At 37.7% G+C, this 19,500-nt stretch overlaps 2 protein-coding genes across 2 annotated transcripts in view; one reads left to right on the top strand and one right to left on the bottom strand.

Annotated features, from left to right (window-relative positions):
• The first annotated feature begins 6,350 nt into the window (after positions 1 to 6,350).
• On the top strand, positions 6,351 to 11,839 carry chac2 (ChaC, cation transport regulator homolog 2 (E. coli)). The gene is made up of 3 exons (XM_062442761.1): positions 6,351 to 6,690; positions 7,314 to 7,349; positions 11,040 to 11,839. The coding sequence occupies exons 1-3, from the start codon at positions 6,556 to 6,558 to the stop codon at positions 11,433 to 11,435; spliced, it is 567 nt and encodes a 188-aa protein (XP_062298745.1). The 5' UTR covers positions 6,351 to 6,555; the 3' UTR covers positions 11,436 to 11,839.
• Positions 11,840 to 13,177: 1,338 nt separating this feature from the next.
• The window catches only part of LOC134003359 (proteasome activator complex subunit 4B-like), a 36,863-nt gene continuing 30,540 nt past the window's right edge, over positions 13,178 to 19,500 (bottom strand). The window contains exons 43-47 of the mRNA XM_062442527.1: positions 19,263 to 19,391; positions 17,872 to 18,027; positions 16,172 to 16,310; positions 15,855 to 15,988; positions 13,178 to 13,348 (exon numbers count right to left, since the gene is read on the bottom strand). Of these exons, the coding sequence (XP_062298511.1) occupies positions 13,214 to 13,348; positions 15,855 to 15,988; positions 16,172 to 16,310; positions 17,872 to 18,027; positions 19,263 to 19,391 (693 nt within the window). The 3' untranslated portion in view covers positions 13,178 to 13,213. The remainder of the gene's footprint in view (positions 13,349 to 15,854; positions 15,989 to 16,171; positions 16,311 to 17,871; positions 18,028 to 19,262; positions 19,392 to 19,500) is intronic.

Raw genomic sequence — 19,500 nt, 5'->3', positions numbered from 1 at the left:
AGAGTAGCTCACACTTTTAATGGAATAAAAAGACAAAAGGAATTTGCAAAAGTGCGCCCCCAAAGATCTGTGCCATAACTCCTGTCTCTTCTCTGCAGTTAATTTATTTATCTTTTCATGAAGTAGCCTTACATTTTTAATCCCATGGGCCACTGCAAATTGTGTTGTGGATTCTGCTTCTGTTCCCAAGATAGATAATTTAAAACTTGACAATCCTGCAGCCTAACAAGGAACATTCAGAACAACCAAAAGGAGTCCGTTCTGATCGGTCTCCTACGACACTTCATGGTTCTCAGTCAGTCATGCTGATAAAGTTATAGACTTTGGTTAGGCTTAGGGAGGCTTTAAAGTATTAGTTTCCATTGCAGTGACTGGACTTAAGCCTTATTTATCCCTTCAGCAATGTCAGTTCCAAGTGAGGAATATGCATCTTTGTAGTGACTCACATGCTAGAAGAAAGAAAACACAAGTTGGATGACTGAACACTTAACAAAAATTGCAATGACCACAAAGGTTTCAATGATTAAGACTCAGTGAGGAAAGGTAGACTGTGCTTCATAATTATAAAACAGATTAAGATCAGCAGTAATCTAATTTAGGTGAATAAAAGCTTATTTTTTAAAGAAAATTAATAATACTGATTAGACTGATATTACTGATATTACTCTCTTTTTAGTGCTAAACAAAAAGGTTAAAACTCCATATCACATCTTCTGCTTTCATTTTATTGTCAGCATCTCAGTTAAAAGACATTCTCGAGGTTCAGAGTTAAATTCTGAATGCATTAACAGAAGCATTTTATTATGTGGATGTTTGAATGTTTGGCTGTGGTTGCTGATAACATTTATCATCTATGAAACTTTCTATTTTATCATCATTTCTATTATTAAATCTACAATGTTTGAAGACAGAGGAACAATATCAGTCATGTCAGTGTAAATGCGGTATTCATTGTGTTATTCTAATTAGTCAATGCTTCTGCTGGTCCAACATTTTTACAAATTAGCCAGGTTTTTGCAGTCTCGGGGTAGAAATGGAGTCAAAATAGATAATAATGGTGTTATACTAAATAGATAATAGCTAATAATGACTTTTCTTATCTCGCAGTCCTTCACATCATCATCATCATTATCTGTTAAACCCAGAATAGAATCACATTCTCAGGCGCTGATAGATGGGGCTGCATTCACCGAGCCTGTATCTGAGCCTAGAGCTAAGAGAAATCTCAGGAGTCATCTGAGTACTTCCGGATCGAACAGTCTGAGACCTCAGCACCCAAAATGGCCCACTCAACTCTTCTCTCTACATATAGTGGTCTTTTATGGCTCAACTGGCAAATTCCTCACTACGGCTCCCGAGATGGGGTCAAAGGATCAAGGGCTTTTTTTTTGTGTTCGATCACTGCTGCTAGAGTGAGTCAGTATGGAGGAGTCCTATGTAGAGCTACTTCATTCAAAACCCAACTCAAACTGCACACTACTTATCCAGGTTACCAGACACCCACAACACAAACTGAACAACACCTATCCAAGTTACCAGACACTCACCACCCAAACTCCACACCCCCTACACTGCCACCAGACTTCACCTTTTTAGTCATCCTGCGCCGCAACCTAGTGGACATCGCGTGCCACCCAGTTGATGACATGCGGCACCTAGTCGGGTAGTGCAGCGACCCAATTAGAAATGTACACTACTGAGCTGTGGTTCACAAATAATATTACTTTGCATAGAACAAACGCACAGCTATGGCTACATGGACGTATTAAGAGAACTGGATACAGTGTTGCTCTAGACATTCAAAATTTTATCAGACCAAATGTATCAAATTCTGATAGTGAAACAAATCATATCGCTGGGGTTGTAATGCTCAAAAAAATTCATGCACCGTTTTACAGCTGCTCCTTTTCCCATGAATGTGTGTGGGAGAAATTATTTTTGGGCCCTTGACGGACCCGGAAGTTTTAATATTTTGCTATATAGTCCAATACTATACAAATATTCCATCAGCTTCATTGTTTTACTCCAGTTATCCAGGTTGAACAAAGTGCCCAGTGTACAAAATGTTTAGCTGCTGCCAGGTCTTCGAAAACAGCTTCCTCCTTTGAAGTGAGTAATTCTTGCATTGGATAAGGATGTATCTTACTGTCTCTGAGTCTCCACGCTCACATTTACCATCCAGAGCCCACTCCTAAGCCCACAATAACCCAAGTCTCAACCTGTTTATGACAACTGAATCTTTTCTTTTGCGGGCAAAATTGCTTTTTACTGTTTCCACTGTTTTCTGCAATGTAAAGGAATACTTCCCCTTCTTTTCTTTTTCGCATGTATCCTACCGCATTTCTTTGACCGACTTGTTCATGATTTAAATGAATTCTGACAGTCCATATTGTAGGGCAATTTCTACTCTATCCTCACGAGCAGTGTTCTTTGCCAAGTAATCTGCTTCCTTGTTTCCCTCCACACCCATGTGTGCTGGACTCAAATAAAACCCACCTCACACCCTGCCTTGTGAATTCTGTATGATGTTTGATAAATCTCTGTCAATATATCACATCTAGACTTTGATTAGCTTTCTCTTATTGTAGCTAAAGCTGCTACTGAATCACTGCATATGACTCAATTCTCTGGTTTATTCTCCTCTACACACCAAAGTGACCATAATATTTCTGACATTTCTGCTGTGACCACTGACATCTGATCTAAAATTCTATGTCCATTTAAAATTTTCAATTCAGGAATGGGTACTCCAAATGCCACTTTCCTGCTCTCTGGATCCTTTGATCCTTTGATCCACCTGTACTCCATTCTTGCTGCAGATGAAACCTAACTTCCCTGATTATATCTCCTGATCTTCTTTTGTTATTATTCAGTATGAATGGATCAACCTCAGGTTCTGGGATTAGCCATAACGGTACAACTGACCAACAGACTGGAAGTCACACATTAATATTAATAATACAAATTACCCCGCCTTACATTTCAGCTTATTTCCAAAATTTGTTTTGGCCTGTCTAGCTCTACTTAGGGTTTAAGAGAGGCAATGGAATTTCTACCCAAGCGGTGCCATCCAGCTGGGTAGCATACGATGCCCAATTGGGTTGCTGCGCTGTTGACCAGATGGCAGGATGACTGGATAGTTGGTCTGGTAACTTGATAGGTGGTATGCATTTTGGGTGGGGTTTTGAATGAAATGGCATTCAATAAATCTTAGTATTGGAGGTTAGTCAGCCAAACCTGCAGGTGGATGGCAGAAAAAAACAGTTCCACTAAGTGAACAAATCTCTTTAAAGCTGAACCAGAGCCGGAGGAGCAGGTTAAACAGACTAAGACCATGTAGCCTGAAAAGGACCAACTGAAAAGAAATCAACAGTGGCACATTTACTCACTATGAGCAATAACAAAGAATAAATAAATTAAGCTGGCTAACATTGAACAGATCCTCTCATATAGCCTTCAACCTGCCAGATAGCCTTAAGAGAAACAAACTCAAAAAATGCTCTGAATGTTGAAAGCTCCATTTAGTGATGCACAATCCAAACAGGTAAAAGAGAATACGGTCTAAAAAACGACAGACTGAGAGATACAGACATGTTCTCCTTGATTTTCGTTCTTCACAATACAAACCGACCAGAGTGGGGGACAGACAACAGAAAGAAAGATTTAAACAGACAGACAAACTTTCCTAAATGAAAGGGAGCAAGTGCAAATGAGAAAAACAAAGAAGAAGATGGTTAAATCTTGGTCACCTCCCTAAGGAATACGAAGAAGACTGTGCACATGAGGGGAACAAGAAGGTTTGGGAACAGCACTGAAGTCTGGAGAAGGAACACAAAGAGGGGAGGAGCACAGGGAAAATAGACTGAGAGGATGTGACCGTCAGAGAGGAAGAAGGCCTGTGAGAATATAAATTAATGTAACAAGTGTTGGGAATTGTAAAAATAGAGTAACGTACAAGTTGGCTGATGGAGGAAGGCAGGAGGGCAAAGCCACATGCGTACAGTACTGATTAATTGTTTTGAAACAATTATTATTATTATTATTATTATTATATATTATTATTATTTGATTTGGTATGATCATTTTAATATAGTGAATCTTTTGATTACATCAGGAATACAGAGTGGATTACACTAGATTTCATTTGGATTTTTGAAGTTATTTAATGGTCTTTATTAAACTTGAAAGCTATAGATTTGTGTTACAAAGAAGTATATTTCTCTTAATGCTATAAAAGCATTAATTCCACTTGAGTTATCACCATTTGTACAAACATCTTTGTTTGCCATCATCCAAACAAGATAAAACAAATTTGCCGAATTCACCGAGTGAAGGCACATACTGAATGTTTTCTTCAACCGAGCAAATAAAACATTTGTTGCCATAAAAACTGCCATTTTTCTTAGAAAACAAATGCTGCAGGGATTCTTTGTCATTATCATAAAATAAATGCGAGAAAAAGCAGAAATAGCAATATTTCTCCAAAAATGTGTCCCGCAAAGATTAATACTGCATAAAACATATGCTCACAGGACAGTTTTTAAACTGTTTGTGATGCTGATTCACATACGAATTGGTTTAACAATTATGTAAACATTAAGATATTTGAAGCAGGATTTGGCCTAGTTGCCAACATCAGTTAGTATACTGCTGTGTAACTCTATGGAGGTTTATAGTTAATATAAATAGACTTTTTTTTCACAGTAGGAACAAACTATTTGAACATTTTGCATTTACAGAACAACCTGCTTTAAATAACAGGAAGCATAATAACAGTGCTTCAGGCAAACATACAAGGGTAAAAAGTAATGATTTTGACCTGGAAATCACAGGTTTTGAGAGCAGTGAGAGTTTTTTTTGTTCCAATTACTTCATGCACAAATTTACACACATTCCTACCATGGAAGCTGATCTTAGTCTGCCTGCTGTCAGCCAGTGTGGTTAAGGTGCCTCAAATCAGTGCACCTTCATGGCAGATGTTTCCTCTGCAACATTTTCCATCCTGGCTCTGTGGATTTCAACTACAGATCTGCCTCTCCAAAATGAGGCTGGCAAGTTACATAAATTCTTTGCTGACTAGCTGCTCTCAGAGGCAGAAGAATGAGTGCGGCTGCTGTTCATGGAACAGACATTACAGGCCAGACTGTTGCTGTCCACTTTATTTGGTTCTGAATCAGTGCTCACAGAGCATACATGATGAGCATGTTATTTGGGAAAACACACAATGAGAATACACTGTGGGAAATAGAAACTCAGCACCCCCTGGTGTCCGGATGCAAGCCCATATTCCTTAAACGATCTGTCCTAGTTTGTGTTTTAAGTACATATTTTTTCCTTAATAGAAAATAATTGCAAACCACCTCCCCCAAAACACAGGTATATAAATAAACTGAAAAGTAATTCATATCAAAGCTAGCCCACAAAGAGTTTTACGGGTTTATGATCTATTAATTTATAGGTCAAGGAGAAAAAAAAAGAAAAGAGAATCACACTCAAATCAGCCTATTTTTTTTTTTACCACAAGAGGACAAAGTCACATAAACAAATGTATTATTCATTAATGTGTTATGACTTTTTTAAAATCTTAATTAATGTGATACTTTTTTCTGTCAGTTACTAAAATACATAGTACTTGTTGGAGAACAAGTGTGGTTTTAACATACATAAGTCATAAATACATTTCTGGTTGAATTTAATTTGTATACTTGGATATTATTTGATCATGTTGTAAGGATTTAATAACACAGTAACTGTTACATATTACTCCACTGATTATTTTATTTATTTTACATCACTTCTTTTATCCTTGTATTTTATGATGTTTTATGTTAGTGTTTTTCTTAAACCAATCTTTTATATTGATGCTTTTAAGATAAGATGATAATAATAATAATAATTTAAAAAAATAAAAAATAAAATAAATAATATATATATATTTATATAGTAAAATACTATACAATATACAGTCTCTGCTTCAACTGTAAAGTGTGTTATAAATAAAATGTATTATAATTATTATTATTACTGCATTTGATTTGTAGTCATTACTGAATGTTCTCCTACAGTTTATATTAAACTCAATAGTGGGAGATATTCTATTCCATAGGACAGCGAAGTCATGACCCGCCCTACTCAACTTCTGATTGGTCAACTCTGATGTTCCTACCCTAACCAATAGCATACCTGACCTAACCATTCCAACCAATGAACGCAACGACTCCTAGCCAATCAGAGAGTAGAGTAGGGTTGGTCATGACTTCGCCGTCCTAGGACAAAATAATCAGCTGCTTAAACGGAACTGTGCGTGCTTACGTCATCCCTAGAGATGACTTGACAACCTTGTCCTGCCACAGAGGGAGCCGCTATGACCGTGTGAACCCACCATTCAGCACCAGTACCCTGTCACAGGTGAAACATGTCTGTCATTATAATATTATAACCATCGCTCTTGCCTGGTTTTCAGACAGAAAAAAAGGTGCCAGTCAGTCCAAACCCGTCCTTCTTGTTGTTGTATAGCCGTCACGGAATCGTTAGCGCGCACCGGGTTAGCTTATCATGTGGGTTTTCGGTTACGGGTCCCTGATATGGAAAGTGGATTTTCCTTATGAGGAGAAAAGAATTGGTTACATTAAAGGCTTCAGCCGTCGGTTTTGGCAGGGCAGTACCGACCACCGTGGAGTACCGGGTAAAGTAAGTACACGTTATTGGCTTTGGGACCTACAGTATAGCGGCCTTAAAAGGAAATAAAGTACTTTGTAATGATGCAATGTTGCGATACTGCGTTTGAATGGGGAGGTCAGCGTCGTAATGAGTGATATAATAATGATAAGGTAGTGTTAATCATGATGAAAAATGTTCTGATGCAAGTTAACAGTATCAATAATTTATAAAGTTCTTGGATTTTGGTTCATTGTGTAAATACAGAGGTAGTACTGTAAAGACATCATCACATTACCATCCTCAATAAAAGACGGATACATTGGCTTTAATGCATTTTTCTACTTGATTGTCTTCTATAGAGTTGAGCACAAAAGTAAAGTTAGGATAGGATGTTGAAATTTATGGCTACATGTCATTATTCATCTGTTAAAGAGAGCTCAAACAGCAGCTCGTGTTGTTACTCTCCAGGCATCATTTAACTTTTTAATATTTTAGAGGGTTTTAATTATTATTGTGATCTATAGTATGTAGCTTATATTATCCTCATTTTCTAAAAAGCAGGTATTCTTACAATTTTAATTATATTACTACATACACCACTCATGTGTTTTTGATCCTGATTAAAAGTGCCTGTTATGCTTGTCTTTTTACAGCCAGGCCGGGTTGTGACACTGGTGGAAGACCCCGAGGTAAGACAAAGCCCTCCGAAATCCAAAGATATTCCATTTGTAATGATAGAACGCAGAGAAAAGCAACAAATCCTCCCACCGGAGAGGCTAGAAAATGGAGCTAGCTACAGTTTTGACTTAAGTTAACCTGACAAGTCATCTTTGGAAACTGTTTGGAAAAAGGAAGGCAGTTTAAAAAGATATTTGGCAGGTGATTGGGTGAAGCATGTGTCTATCACCATCTATTACAGGCTAACCTCACCTTATCATCACACCTTAATCACGCTTATAGCTGCCAGTAGTTCCTCATAGGATGCCGATTGGTCCTCCGCCCGAAGCGCATAACTTGAAGCCTGACATGATGTATTCTTGCATGATGTTGCAAATACAACTGCCTTTCAAGATAATAAGCAAGTATCAGCTGCAGATTAATTTTCTGGTCGCTTAATCGACTAATCATTGCAGCTGTATTCTGTAATATGTCACTTACTGTACTCATCCAACATACACTCAACGGCCACTTCATTAGGTACACCTGTGCAATCAAATTCAATACAACAACTCTGCTTTAAATTATATATTTTTTTACTTTATACATTTTAAGTTTTTGTTAACATTGTCAAAAAAGTGATAATTTTACCTTATGTTTATTACTGAGGTCGTACGAAGTGGTGGTGGCGTACTGAGGTGCATTATATTGAATGGGGTTCCTAAACATAAAGCATTTACGTTATTGTTTATAAAGCCTTCTTGACAATGTTAACAAAAACTGAAAATGTATAAGCTTCATAAATGTAGAATTTAGAGCAGAGCTGTTATATTGGATTGTATCAGATTGAACAGGTGTACCTAATAGATAGGCCAGTGAGTGTATGTCCATACTACATACAAAAATAACAAAAGCAAAATTTAACATAAACAAGATGTACACCCTTTATCCTTTCACTTCAATATGCAGCTTCCCATACCTACTAAAATGACATACATCTTGATATGTTGTTAATTAATTTGACAACAGCTATTAGTGTGATGTTTTTATTGCATGACAAATCATGCCAGTGGGAAAAGCAAACAAAAATCACACTTTACTTTGACAGTAATAACATTTTATAACCACCTACAGGTCATAGTCCTACTGTGTCATTTATCACTGTATCATTGGGTGTTATTAAGCGTAAAACTTGTTGCGCGGAGGCAAGCAAACTAACAGTGTCAGTAAGTAAACAGCAAGGTTGTGAAAGTGAGATTCCACTTAACAGAGCACAGTTCACAAGTTATATTTACTTGATTTTATAAAACGTATGGAAATAAATGAGCCTTTACTGAAGCATAAACTCTGTCCGTGCTGAATATATTGAGCTCTGATTCGGATTCGTAGGGTTACTGCTTCATTACCGGTAAACGCTGAGCAACACCAAGAGCGTGTGCTGCTCAGGAAACAAAAAATCTTCCACAGCTGAAACAAAGGAGAGGACACTGCATTGTATTGTGACCTTGAATGAGAGACAATTTTGTTGCAGTTGATGGAAAAGATATAAAGAGATACAGAAAGTGTGCCTTGTGATGTAAGGCGAACACGATAAGAATTTAGAAAATGTGCATTCAAAGGTGACTGATGAGTATACATGATCATAATGAGTATCAATACAGGAACAGGGCTGACACTAATGATTATTTTCTTATCAGCTATTCTTCAGATTCTCAATTAATCAATTAATTGGTTGTAAAATGTCAGAAAATTGTGAAAAATGCTTATCACAGTTGCCAGTAGTCCCAAAACCAAAAATAGTCACTTTACAATGATGTGAAACTGAAAAATCCAGCAAGTCCTCAAGTTGGAATCGGAGCATTTTGCCTGAAAACCGACTTACTCAGATAATCAGTCATAAAAATAGTAATAGATACATTTTGAGTCCGTCCACTACGGATTAACCAACTTGTTTTTGTTAATGATTACAAAGGGGGTTACACTTGAAGTCAGACCCTTAAGACTTTGCTCAGGAGGGTTTTTTCCTAATTTTTAAAATATTTAACATTTTATTTTTTATTATTTTGTAAATAAATCATGATGTAGGCTTAAATGGTGTTACAGTACCAATTAAACCCATGCCAGACTTTTGACTTTTTTCATAAAATATCTTTATTTTACAATCCAAAACCTACATGAAATGGATATATTTACAAATGAAAGATAAATCTTACTTTTTAAGAAATTGTCTCCCTTATAAATCATGTCAGTATCCATGAAAAACACCTGAACTTATATTTTGGTGCTTAATGGGTACACTTACCCTAACAGTTGAAAACATTTTTTAAGAAAATTATAAAGTAATCAAAAAGTAATCGAATGTAATAAGCTGAATTACTCGGATTAAGTATTTAAAATAGTTACTTTACTTATTACATTTGAAATAGGGTAACTAGTAATCTGTAACCTATTACATTTCCAAAGTAACCTTCCCAACCCCGCTGTTCAAGCAAAAAACATTTATTGGTTTCAGCCTCTCAAATGTGCGGATTTGATGCCTTTTCTCTCCTTTATATCATTATACTGTTGGATTTTGTACTGTTAGTCAGTCAAAACAGGCATACTGAAGATGTCACCTTGGGCTCTGGTGAAAGTGATGGACATTTTTCCCAATTTATGAAATTTTATATGACAAGAACCACAGACTGAAATAAATAATGGCCGTAGCCTGCGTGAAGGTTCGAGTTTGCATTTTTCACCGTCACCATCTTGGCTTTTTGGAGCCAAAAGTGACCGTAAGTGGACGAGAGGGAGTAGCTGAATCTAACGCTAGCTGCTAGCTTGGTTAGCAAGGTGCATTTACAGTCTATGGTTAACTGTGCTAATGCTAATGCTAATGCTCGCTACCGGGAAAACAGGCTTAAAACCAATAAAACTAAATTTACTTACCAGGAAAGCTGAACATTCGAGGGTGTCCTAGTAAAGTCAAACTGAACAAGACTTTTTAAGGCAACCAAAATGTTACGATTAACTTTCTGACCTTCCTGAACTGAAAACACACTGAAGTGGGAACGGATACGGCTACGCTCTGTGAATCTGGCACCATGTTTACGTTACGTAACCAACGTTGTCGCCATGGTAATGACTTGCCGATCACAACGTAGCCGCGACGTCTTTTTTTACTCTAAACTGCAACATAATTTACAATTCAAATTCAAATGAACATCATGCTGTATTGAGACCATAATCTGAATAGCAAACTGCTCACTGAGGTAATAAATCAAGTTCTCATAAACTTCTATACAATCGCAATGCAGAAATAGTTTATAGTGTAATTATTATCAATATACCAGTGAATGAAAGTAGGGCAGCAACTAAAGATTATTTTCATTATTGATTCATTTGTTGATTATTTTCTAGATAAATCGATCAATTGTTTGATCTATTAAATGTCAGAAAATGGTGAAACATGTCAATCACTGTTTCCCAAAGCCCAACATGACATCCTCAAATCCCTAGTTTTGTCCCGATCAACAGTCCACAACCCAAAAGATATTCAGTTTAGATACTTTAGTTTAGATAGAGTACGAAAGAAACCAGAAAATATTCACATTTTAGAAACTGAAATTTTTGCAGCACTAAAGGAATTGTAGTTTTCACATCTTTTTGTGTAGAGTTCATTACTCTGAATTCTTTCCTACAGATGTTAACCTACCTGTTCTTCCTCTTTTGCGCTTACTCAGGGGTGTGTTTGGGGCATTGCTTACAAGCTGCCGACGGGCCGGGAGCAGGAAGTGAAGAGCTACCTCGACTACCGAGAAAAAGGTGGTTACCAGGTCATTGCAGTGACCTTTCACCCCCGTCCACCACTATCTCCCCCGCCCAGCCAGACGCTGCTCTACATTGGCTCTCAGGACAACCCAGACTACCTCGGCCCCGCACCTCTGGAGGAGATAGCCAACCAGATCGTCAACTCCACTGGTCCAAGTGGACAGAACACTGAATATCTGTTTCAGCTGGCTGATGCTGTGAGGACAATTCTGCCCGAGGATTTAGACTCTCACCTGTTTTGTCTTGAAACTTTAGTGAAGGAAAGACTACAAAATGCACAAAATCATTCACACAATCAAACAGATTGAACAGTGATTTGATAAAGAAAACATGTCAAATAATCTCAGGGTTTAAGGAACGTGTGGAGGAAAATCGGGATATTTCGGGTACAGAAAATGTGTTAATGAAGTCTGTTTCTATCCCTGTTAGTATACACAAAAATTCATTAAAGTACAAAATGTCTAGCAAATTATATGTTGAGTGATCCCAAAATATGCTATAAACTTGTAAATGTACAATAATCATCAGCTCAAAGGAAGAATGTTTTGAATTAATACATATTTTTTGCATGAATATATCTACATTCACAGATACATTTGGTGTGTTTTCACACATTTTAAATAAAAAATCATCTTAAGTTGAGCTCACACAAAATTTCTAGCACGATAATAACTTAAAACTTAAATGGCTTTGATGATGCTGTTAAGATAGTAAAAACACAACACTATCTTTCACCTTGTCTCACAAGCAACATCAATATACCTAATTTGAGTGTGACTGGTTCACCTTGCTCATGTTTCTTTAGCTATGTTAGCAGCATGACATATGGGATGTCATTCTCTTGGCCGGTTTGACAATCCACCACTTTTTAAAATTATTTTTTACCACAGTTCTTTCCAAAGCTGCTTGTCTAAACTGATAATCCTGCTTTGGTAAATATCCCCCATCCTTCCTCCTGATGAAAACCAAATTTCATGGTAGGTATCATCATAATTCCACTGTTAACACGCAATCACACAGTACGCCCACACGAGTACACCTTGTTTATTCCAGACTGTTCTTGTGTGAGTATTTGCACCTATTGGTGTACCAGCATCAGTTACGCCTCCTCTAATTCTGCCAGCATACGTCTCGGCACAGAGAGCTTATCAAAGTCAACAGCACTGCCTCAGAAAAAGTCAACATGTTTTTCTATAACACACGCACACATTCATACACTCTATATCAAGTTGTAGCCAGTTAACTGTGTTTATCAGCAGAAGTCTGTAGTGATATGACATGTTGGAAAACTAAAATCTATCCGTTCAAAAAGAAACATTTCAATGTTTGAACTCTTTTTCTGTGTCGAACATAAGCTGCTGTGGAAAGCAGCAACAGTATGTATGTGATACCATATGATCAGTCAACCTTGGCAAATATTTAGCACACCCCACTCATGCTTTATCCTCTAAAATAATATACACCTCTTCACGAATGATGCAGTGAATTTATTTAGCAGGAAACAACAGTAACAACTATCAGTGCTGCACTACTGTATAATACAACAGTGGGTTGTTGATATATAGATATGATATAATGTTTTTACATCATGTTATACATCTTTATGCCTTTTTAAAAGCTTACATATACTTAGCAGTGTTATACAAATGTGTATCAATAATATAATTTATATTTTTTATTATATTGTATGTTATATGACCTTACACCTGTAGAGATACAGTAGTATAGAACTATGTATGTCAGTTTTTCATATTGATATATTTATTTATATTCATCATATATTTTATTGTATTTAATAGAAGAATGGCCAGTCCCACCCTTTAAAGTATTTAAAAATCTTAACAACAAAATAAATACGCCAAGTAAGTTAAATATTTGAGACCATTTTGCCCAGGTCTGCTTTCCTGTTGGATTTTTACTGAAGGCCAAAAATGACACGTGAAGGTTTCAGAGGCCGTTGCCATATTATTAAAAAATAATAAGAGGACTGGTGGACTGCAGAGTTCCCAACAGTGTTAAAGGTGTAATTGTTTTTCTATTGGTGGTGATCAGTCTGTAGAGGACCTGGAAAGGCAGCTGTCTGTCTCTAGGCGTAGTAACAGGGCGACACCAGCAGGTCTGTGAGCACGAGCAGCTGGTCATCAGTAAAGCACTGCCGATGCTCCTGCCAGTTATCATGGTGAGTACGCCTGAACTCCGACAAGGTCTTCTTTACCGTCATCTTTGGGCAAAAAAACACAAAAATCATTACTTACTCAATGGAAAACATTTTATAATGAATAGACACTGTGTCACACTCAAGTATGCCTACAAGTGACCATGAATTCATACAAGAATGCTGCGCACACAGAAAACTACAAAGAAAACCATTTGAAATAATCTTTGACTTTCAGACCTTCAATATCCACAAACATCATGAACCAGTGTCAAAAAACTTAAACATAATACTGGAGAGATGAGAAGAAACATACATTTAATAGTACATCTTGCGTTCAGTTTCAGGCTTTAGAGACAAAGTTAGAATACTATTTAAAAACTCAAAAATATGACCAACTTCAATAGCTATAGGAGGAAAACCAAACTTTTGTTAAATATGCATATATGTTTTTAATTGTGGCTTTGATGAGAATATTTTTATTATTAACATTATATTTTAGCACTTTATCTTCAAACTTGAGTAAAACTTAACTTTGAATGGATTTACACTACAATACAAATTATTACCATAAATAGAATACAGCATATATGTGTAGAATCTTTTATTTAACCAGGTAAAAGTCTCACTGAGATTAAAATCTCTTTTCTAAAAGTGACCTGGCCAGGAGAGCAACATAAACATTGTTACAACAATTGCCCGTGGGAAACCATAACTGGAGTGATAATATATATATTTACAAAAGGCATGTGTTTGTTTATCAAAATTGGGAAAATTCAATTAACCCTGCAGTAAACTACTGCAATAAAGCAGCTGTTGTTACTTCTCTCTCTTGCCTCATTTGTTTTGAGGAGGAGGAAAAAAGTGATGAGCTGATAATAACCCTCGATAACAGCCACTATCTATTCAAACAAAGTGAGCTACCCTTAAAGTTTAATAGAAAAACTAGAAAAAGGCTTTTTACTTTGACTTGCCAAGTAAATAATTGCACTGCCAAAGTGCAAATGCAGTATACTGTATAAGGAAGCAGTAATTGTTTATTGGTGTTAAAATACTAAATGTAACAATTTAAATACGCAATGTAGAAACTACTTTAAGTGGAACAAGTTTGGAGTGAAAAGTTGTGTCAACAAGGACACAAAAACGGAATTAAACTGATGATCACGATAACTAAAGGTGTGTTCATGACTTACACTACCATCCATTTTTACATTATGGCCTTCAGATAAAATGATTAGCTTAGACTTTAAGGAAGGAGTGAGGCGCCTCTGGCCAGACAACCAAAACTGACTTTGTTTACAGATCAGTTAGTCTGCCTGAAGAAACAAAAGCCGCTTTACAGGAAGTTTCCCCAGGTACTAAGAACCTTTTGAGGAATTCAGTTCCTCTACCTGCCTTTCCACCGGAGGAACCAGGGTCTAAATTTAGTTCCAGGGACAATGTTTTACCCCGCAAAAAGTCTGTGCTCAGGGGGTAGTACTTTCCAAAAGTGCAGGAACTTTGGGGACAGGGATTGCAAGAATGACTGTCGCTGATTGGTCAAACACACAGGGCAGCGGCTTCAACTTGTGTGCCGCTTGATTCATAAAATAGGAAAGCACTCTCATATCGATTTAGGACCAGTTTAGAACAAGGGGATGACATTTCTGTTTGTTTGTTAATGTTAAAGCAAAGTAAGGCATTGTTGTCGGCTTCCCGAGTCATTTAAAAAAAGAGCGAGAGAAAAAACGAGATCATTTCACGGTGATTACGTTCTAAAGCAGAACAGATGATTTACTGTGGAGACAGACGCTCTTAGTTTCAGTTGAATTTTCCTCCTCTGCATTTCTCCTTTTCCTTCACTCATTACATCCAACTCATGCAGCATCAAATACACAGAACAGGACAAATTTGTATTGATGTTTCCTTATGTGTTAATACTGCATCTCAAATGCTTCCATCATTTTTTAATTCCTCATGGGTTTAATTTGCATTAGCTACCTGGTTCCTCAGATGCAGTGGAAATGCAAACAGAAGTGGTAAACAGGGGCTTAAAGTTTGAAGTTTAGTCTCTGAGATTAGTTATTCTGGGTTCAAAGTACCTGAAAATTCTGGTGGAAACAGGCCTAAAGATAAGTATCCCTAATTATTCTACACAAAATCTGTTACTTGTTACTTTTTACATGGAATTTGCACAACAGATATTCTCTCCAGTCGCCTCTATTATAGACTCTGTAATTAATCTACATGCAAATATATATATTTATCCTTTTTTTTCTTTTTTTTAACAGTATTCCACTGTATTTTCTTTCTCATCTTTCACTTTGCAACAGGAGAAGCACTAAATTATCATCATCATTGGCTCCCCATCACTGTAATGTATTATTCAGACTCTGCACTACGGATTACATTGTACGTCTTCTTCATGCCTGAAGTAAGGCCAAAGACACAATTTTCTCCTCAATTGGACAATGAAATTGTATTCTTTCAGCTCACACTGTGTTGAGCTAGATGTTTGTATATGAGTGGTTGTGTGTGCGCTAACGTGTGTGTGCTAATGTGTGTGTGCTAACAAGTGTGTGTATGCGTGTACCTCAATAGGCTGTGGGTCGTTGAGATGGTCACTCAGGTCCATCAGTATATGCGGCATCCAGTCAGGAACGTCATAAGGGCTCGACAGGATACACGCACTAAGGCCGAGCACTCCAGCATGGCGCCGCACTAAGTCTGCGCACACACACACACGCACGCATACACACAAATACAGTTAAAATGGGCCTTTGAAATTTCAAGGTTCACAATTCCCTTGGTATAAGAAAGGGTAATAGGGCAAGTATTACTGTGATTGCCTCACTCTGTGATTGTGACATGCACGTACATGTGTGTGTGTGTGTGTGTGTGTGCTTGTACCCGTGGAGGCCAGCTCTCCTCTGGCCTTGGGGAGGGGAGTCTGACTCAGCGTCTGGAGCTGCGTCTGCAGACTGGAGTCCAGGGGGAAGAACTGGCACTGCAGTAAACCACTGAGGGTGGTGCCTGCCATGTCCCTCACCTACAGAGAGAAGGAGGAGGGGGAACGGAGGGACAGCAAGGATAGAGAAAAAGAAAGAGTCAGAATTTAAGAAAAGAGACCTGTGAAGATCAGATGCGACAAAATAAAAGATGCAGTGGAAAGCACAAGGCAGTTTTAGGGCGGGAAACGCATACACAATTTATTAAAAGAGCCGAGTGCAAGGAGATTGGGGGAAAAGCAAGGTACACGGGACATATGAGCAAAGGAGGAGGAGGAAGGATAGATGCTGAGTTGAGCTGAGGTAAAATTCACTTGCAGAACATCACTGCCTTCCTGCATCACTTTGCATAAATTATGAATAAGCACTGAGTGAAGAAGCATTGAAATAGACAATGCTACATAGATGACACATTCACCAGCTGTACACTTACCAAGTTTACAAAATATTAAGAGAAGCAGCTGCTTTTGTGTTTTAGACAAACCAGGCACAGCCCGGTGCTTATTGATTGCCCCCTGTACAGCCAGATCGATGGAAAGAGACAGGTTAAAGAAGGTTTTAAAAGCACTGAGACAAGTGAGACATGGATTGTTCAAAAGATGCTGCAACTCGATATTTGGAGGGACTGCTGTGTTCTGAGCTCCAGCAGTAAAGTTGATTTTATTGCATTCAATAATCAATTAATAATTACAGTGGAAACTGCTTATATACTGAGGTCAGGTCAAACTGCTTACTGTAAGCGGATGATAATTATAACCGAATCTCTTTTTCTTTTTCATTTCCCATACAGATTACCATATAATTGATATTTTTATATTCATTACATGAATATAAAGTAATGCATTGGACAGCTTTGATATTTATTGAATTTTATTGACTGTTTCAAACCCTTGTTGTTTCGCTACTGCATCTCGCCGCAGTTTCTCTGCTGCATCTCATTGGCTCGTTATTGGTTGTTTGTCATAAACTTTGAGGAGACTAACGCTTTACACTGAGAGAAAATTACTTTTTTATATCATGATTTCAATGTCCACGCAAGAACCAGCCTCAGATAACCAGCTCGAAGCAGAAAAGTTACCACCGGGCAATAATGGTGCCACAACTGCTAAGTACATATCATATGTGTATAATGGGAGTAAAGTAAGAAAAAACAAAAATGACCCTGTAAAGACTACTTGATTACTTTAAGCAAAATATTCAAACAGCATTTGTATAGGTATGATTCTGTCCCAAACATTTTGGTCAGTTTAGTCAGTCATGGCAACATTTTATGTTTTATTACCCTTATATATAAAGCATACAATTGACTTATGATTATGTTTTATTTTTAGATGTCTAACATGACATTTTGCTACATAAAAGTGCAGGACAGCTTTATCAACAAGAAATGCACCAGAATAAGAAAACAAATTAAGATGTGAGCAGTGAGGTAGAGGGTTATTTTTAAGCCGTAACTGTGTATAGAAAAGGGGGATTATGGTTTAGAGAGGAGAGACTAAGGGACAATAAATGGCCATTCATAATCCTGTGAGAATTAGACCTTAGAGAGGGGGCAACGCCTGTGTGAAACCAGTGTTTGTTGCCTTTTTGTGCATTCATTACCTCGAGCTGTTCATCTAGCAGCAGCTGCATCACCAGATTTCGAATGCGGAGCACCTCAGCAGGCACACTGAGCAGAGTAAATAAGTTGTAGAAAACCATGATCTGGAGGTAGGTCAGTACTGAGAAGCGTGCATGCCACGACCTGCTGCCTACCATCTAAAGAAGAGAGAAAGATAGAGATAGACAGATGGGTTAGAGTTTTTAAGGAGGCTCAAAAATCGCAATAGAGGTTGAACATGGACAAAATGCAGATATTTTGTATCATTTCATATACTTCTCTACCAGTTAATTAGGTTTTATGTTCACTGTTGAATGTCACACAATAAAAATCTGTCAGATCCAGCATAAAAACATTGGACCATCCTCAATATATACATATTTTAATGGACAACAGACAGAGCGGATAGAGAGACCATGCAGATTTTAGACCACGTCTTTACTTCATCCATGATTAGTTACACGGTCCGGGGAGGGGAAGATGCATAGGCTTAGATGGATGTTTATCAAGTCCCGAGACAATGGCTTCAAAAGAAGTACAAGAAGAAAAAAGAAGTAAGACTCTGAGCCGTATTGGATCCCAAGTGCTCTGGCGCACAGATGGCAACGACTTCACAGAAGACCGGATTTCTCAAAAGCACTGAATTATATCTGGCATGCGGGCTTACAAGAAAACCTTTTGCTGTGTGTATTAATGAGTGTATTGATGGCTTCTCGCAGAAAATCATTTGGCTGAATGCCTACCAAACAAGCAGCCATCAGTTAGTTGGGAACTATAGAAGTGCTACAGAGCAGAAGTGTAAAATATTAGATAGCTTTCCCAAACTTGTATACACTTTAAAAAGAATAGTTTGACATTTTGGGGAATATGCTAATTCACAATCTTGCTGAGAATTAGATGAGAAGACCGATACCACTCTCAGATATGACATGGTATCGAGCCTCTCATCTACAATAATTCTGGACGAGAATCAAGTATTTTTCAAAATGTTGAACTATTCACACAAATAAGATACTCTGTTCCCACAAGATAAAGAAAATATCCATCTTTGTGACTTTCGGAGCTCTTTAGGTTCGGGTGTAAAGGTAAAGCCAAGAAATGCCTTTGTACTGCTTTCACACACTTATGGATCAAATCTAAAACTGTAGATAATGTGGTGAGTGGTGGAAAATTGGGGTAAAAGAAACATTCGTGGCTTGTGGAGAGAACATACATTTCACAACAGAGGGGCCACTTGTGTTCAAAACCCAAGCATTACCGACTAAGCAAAATTAAAATAGCACAGGGTACTTTTAGTCTAACAACACTTTGGGCAGCATTAGGCTCACAATGCTGACAGCAGACAGGTGGGGCAGCGTTCGTTTATGTGTGCTCTTGTGTGTGTGTGTTATACCTCTTCCAGCGCTGCCAGAACTAGAGGGATGTGCTCAAGATACAGCAGGCCCTGGGACATAAGAGAGAGACACGTGCGCGCATCCTGCTTCATCTCATCATAGCTCTCATCAATCTCCACCGGGGCAATCTGCAGGGAGAGGGAAACAGAGAGAGAGATGGAGAGAGGTAGGAAGACACAGGGCTACGCACCATTTTGAGTAAATGAAGAGAGAAATTGAGTGTAATGGGCAAGTAAG

The sequence above is a fragment of the Scomber scombrus genome, chromosome 21 (assembly GCF_963691925.1).
Source record: "Scomber scombrus chromosome 21, fScoSco1.1, whole genome shotgun sequence".
Lineage (NCBI taxonomy): Eukaryota > Metazoa > Chordata > Actinopteri > Scombriformes > Scombridae > Scomber > Scomber scombrus.
The sequence above is the reverse complement of the archived record's forward strand: the minus strand, read 5'-3'. Positions and strand labels throughout refer to the sequence as shown.

Coding starts and splice junctions, on each gene's coding strand:
- chac2 (XM_062442761.1), top strand. CDS start 6,556: ATGTGGGTTTTCGGTTACGGGTCCCTGATATGGAAAGTGGATTTTCCT. Junction 6,691..7,313: donor ACCGTGGAGTACCGGGTAAA/GTAAGTACACGT, acceptor GTCTTTTTACAG/CCAGGCCGGGTTGTGACACT. Junction 7,350..11,039: donor CACTGGTGGAAGACCCCGAG/GTAAGACAAAGC, acceptor GCGCTTACTCAG/GGGTGTGTTTGGGGCATTGC.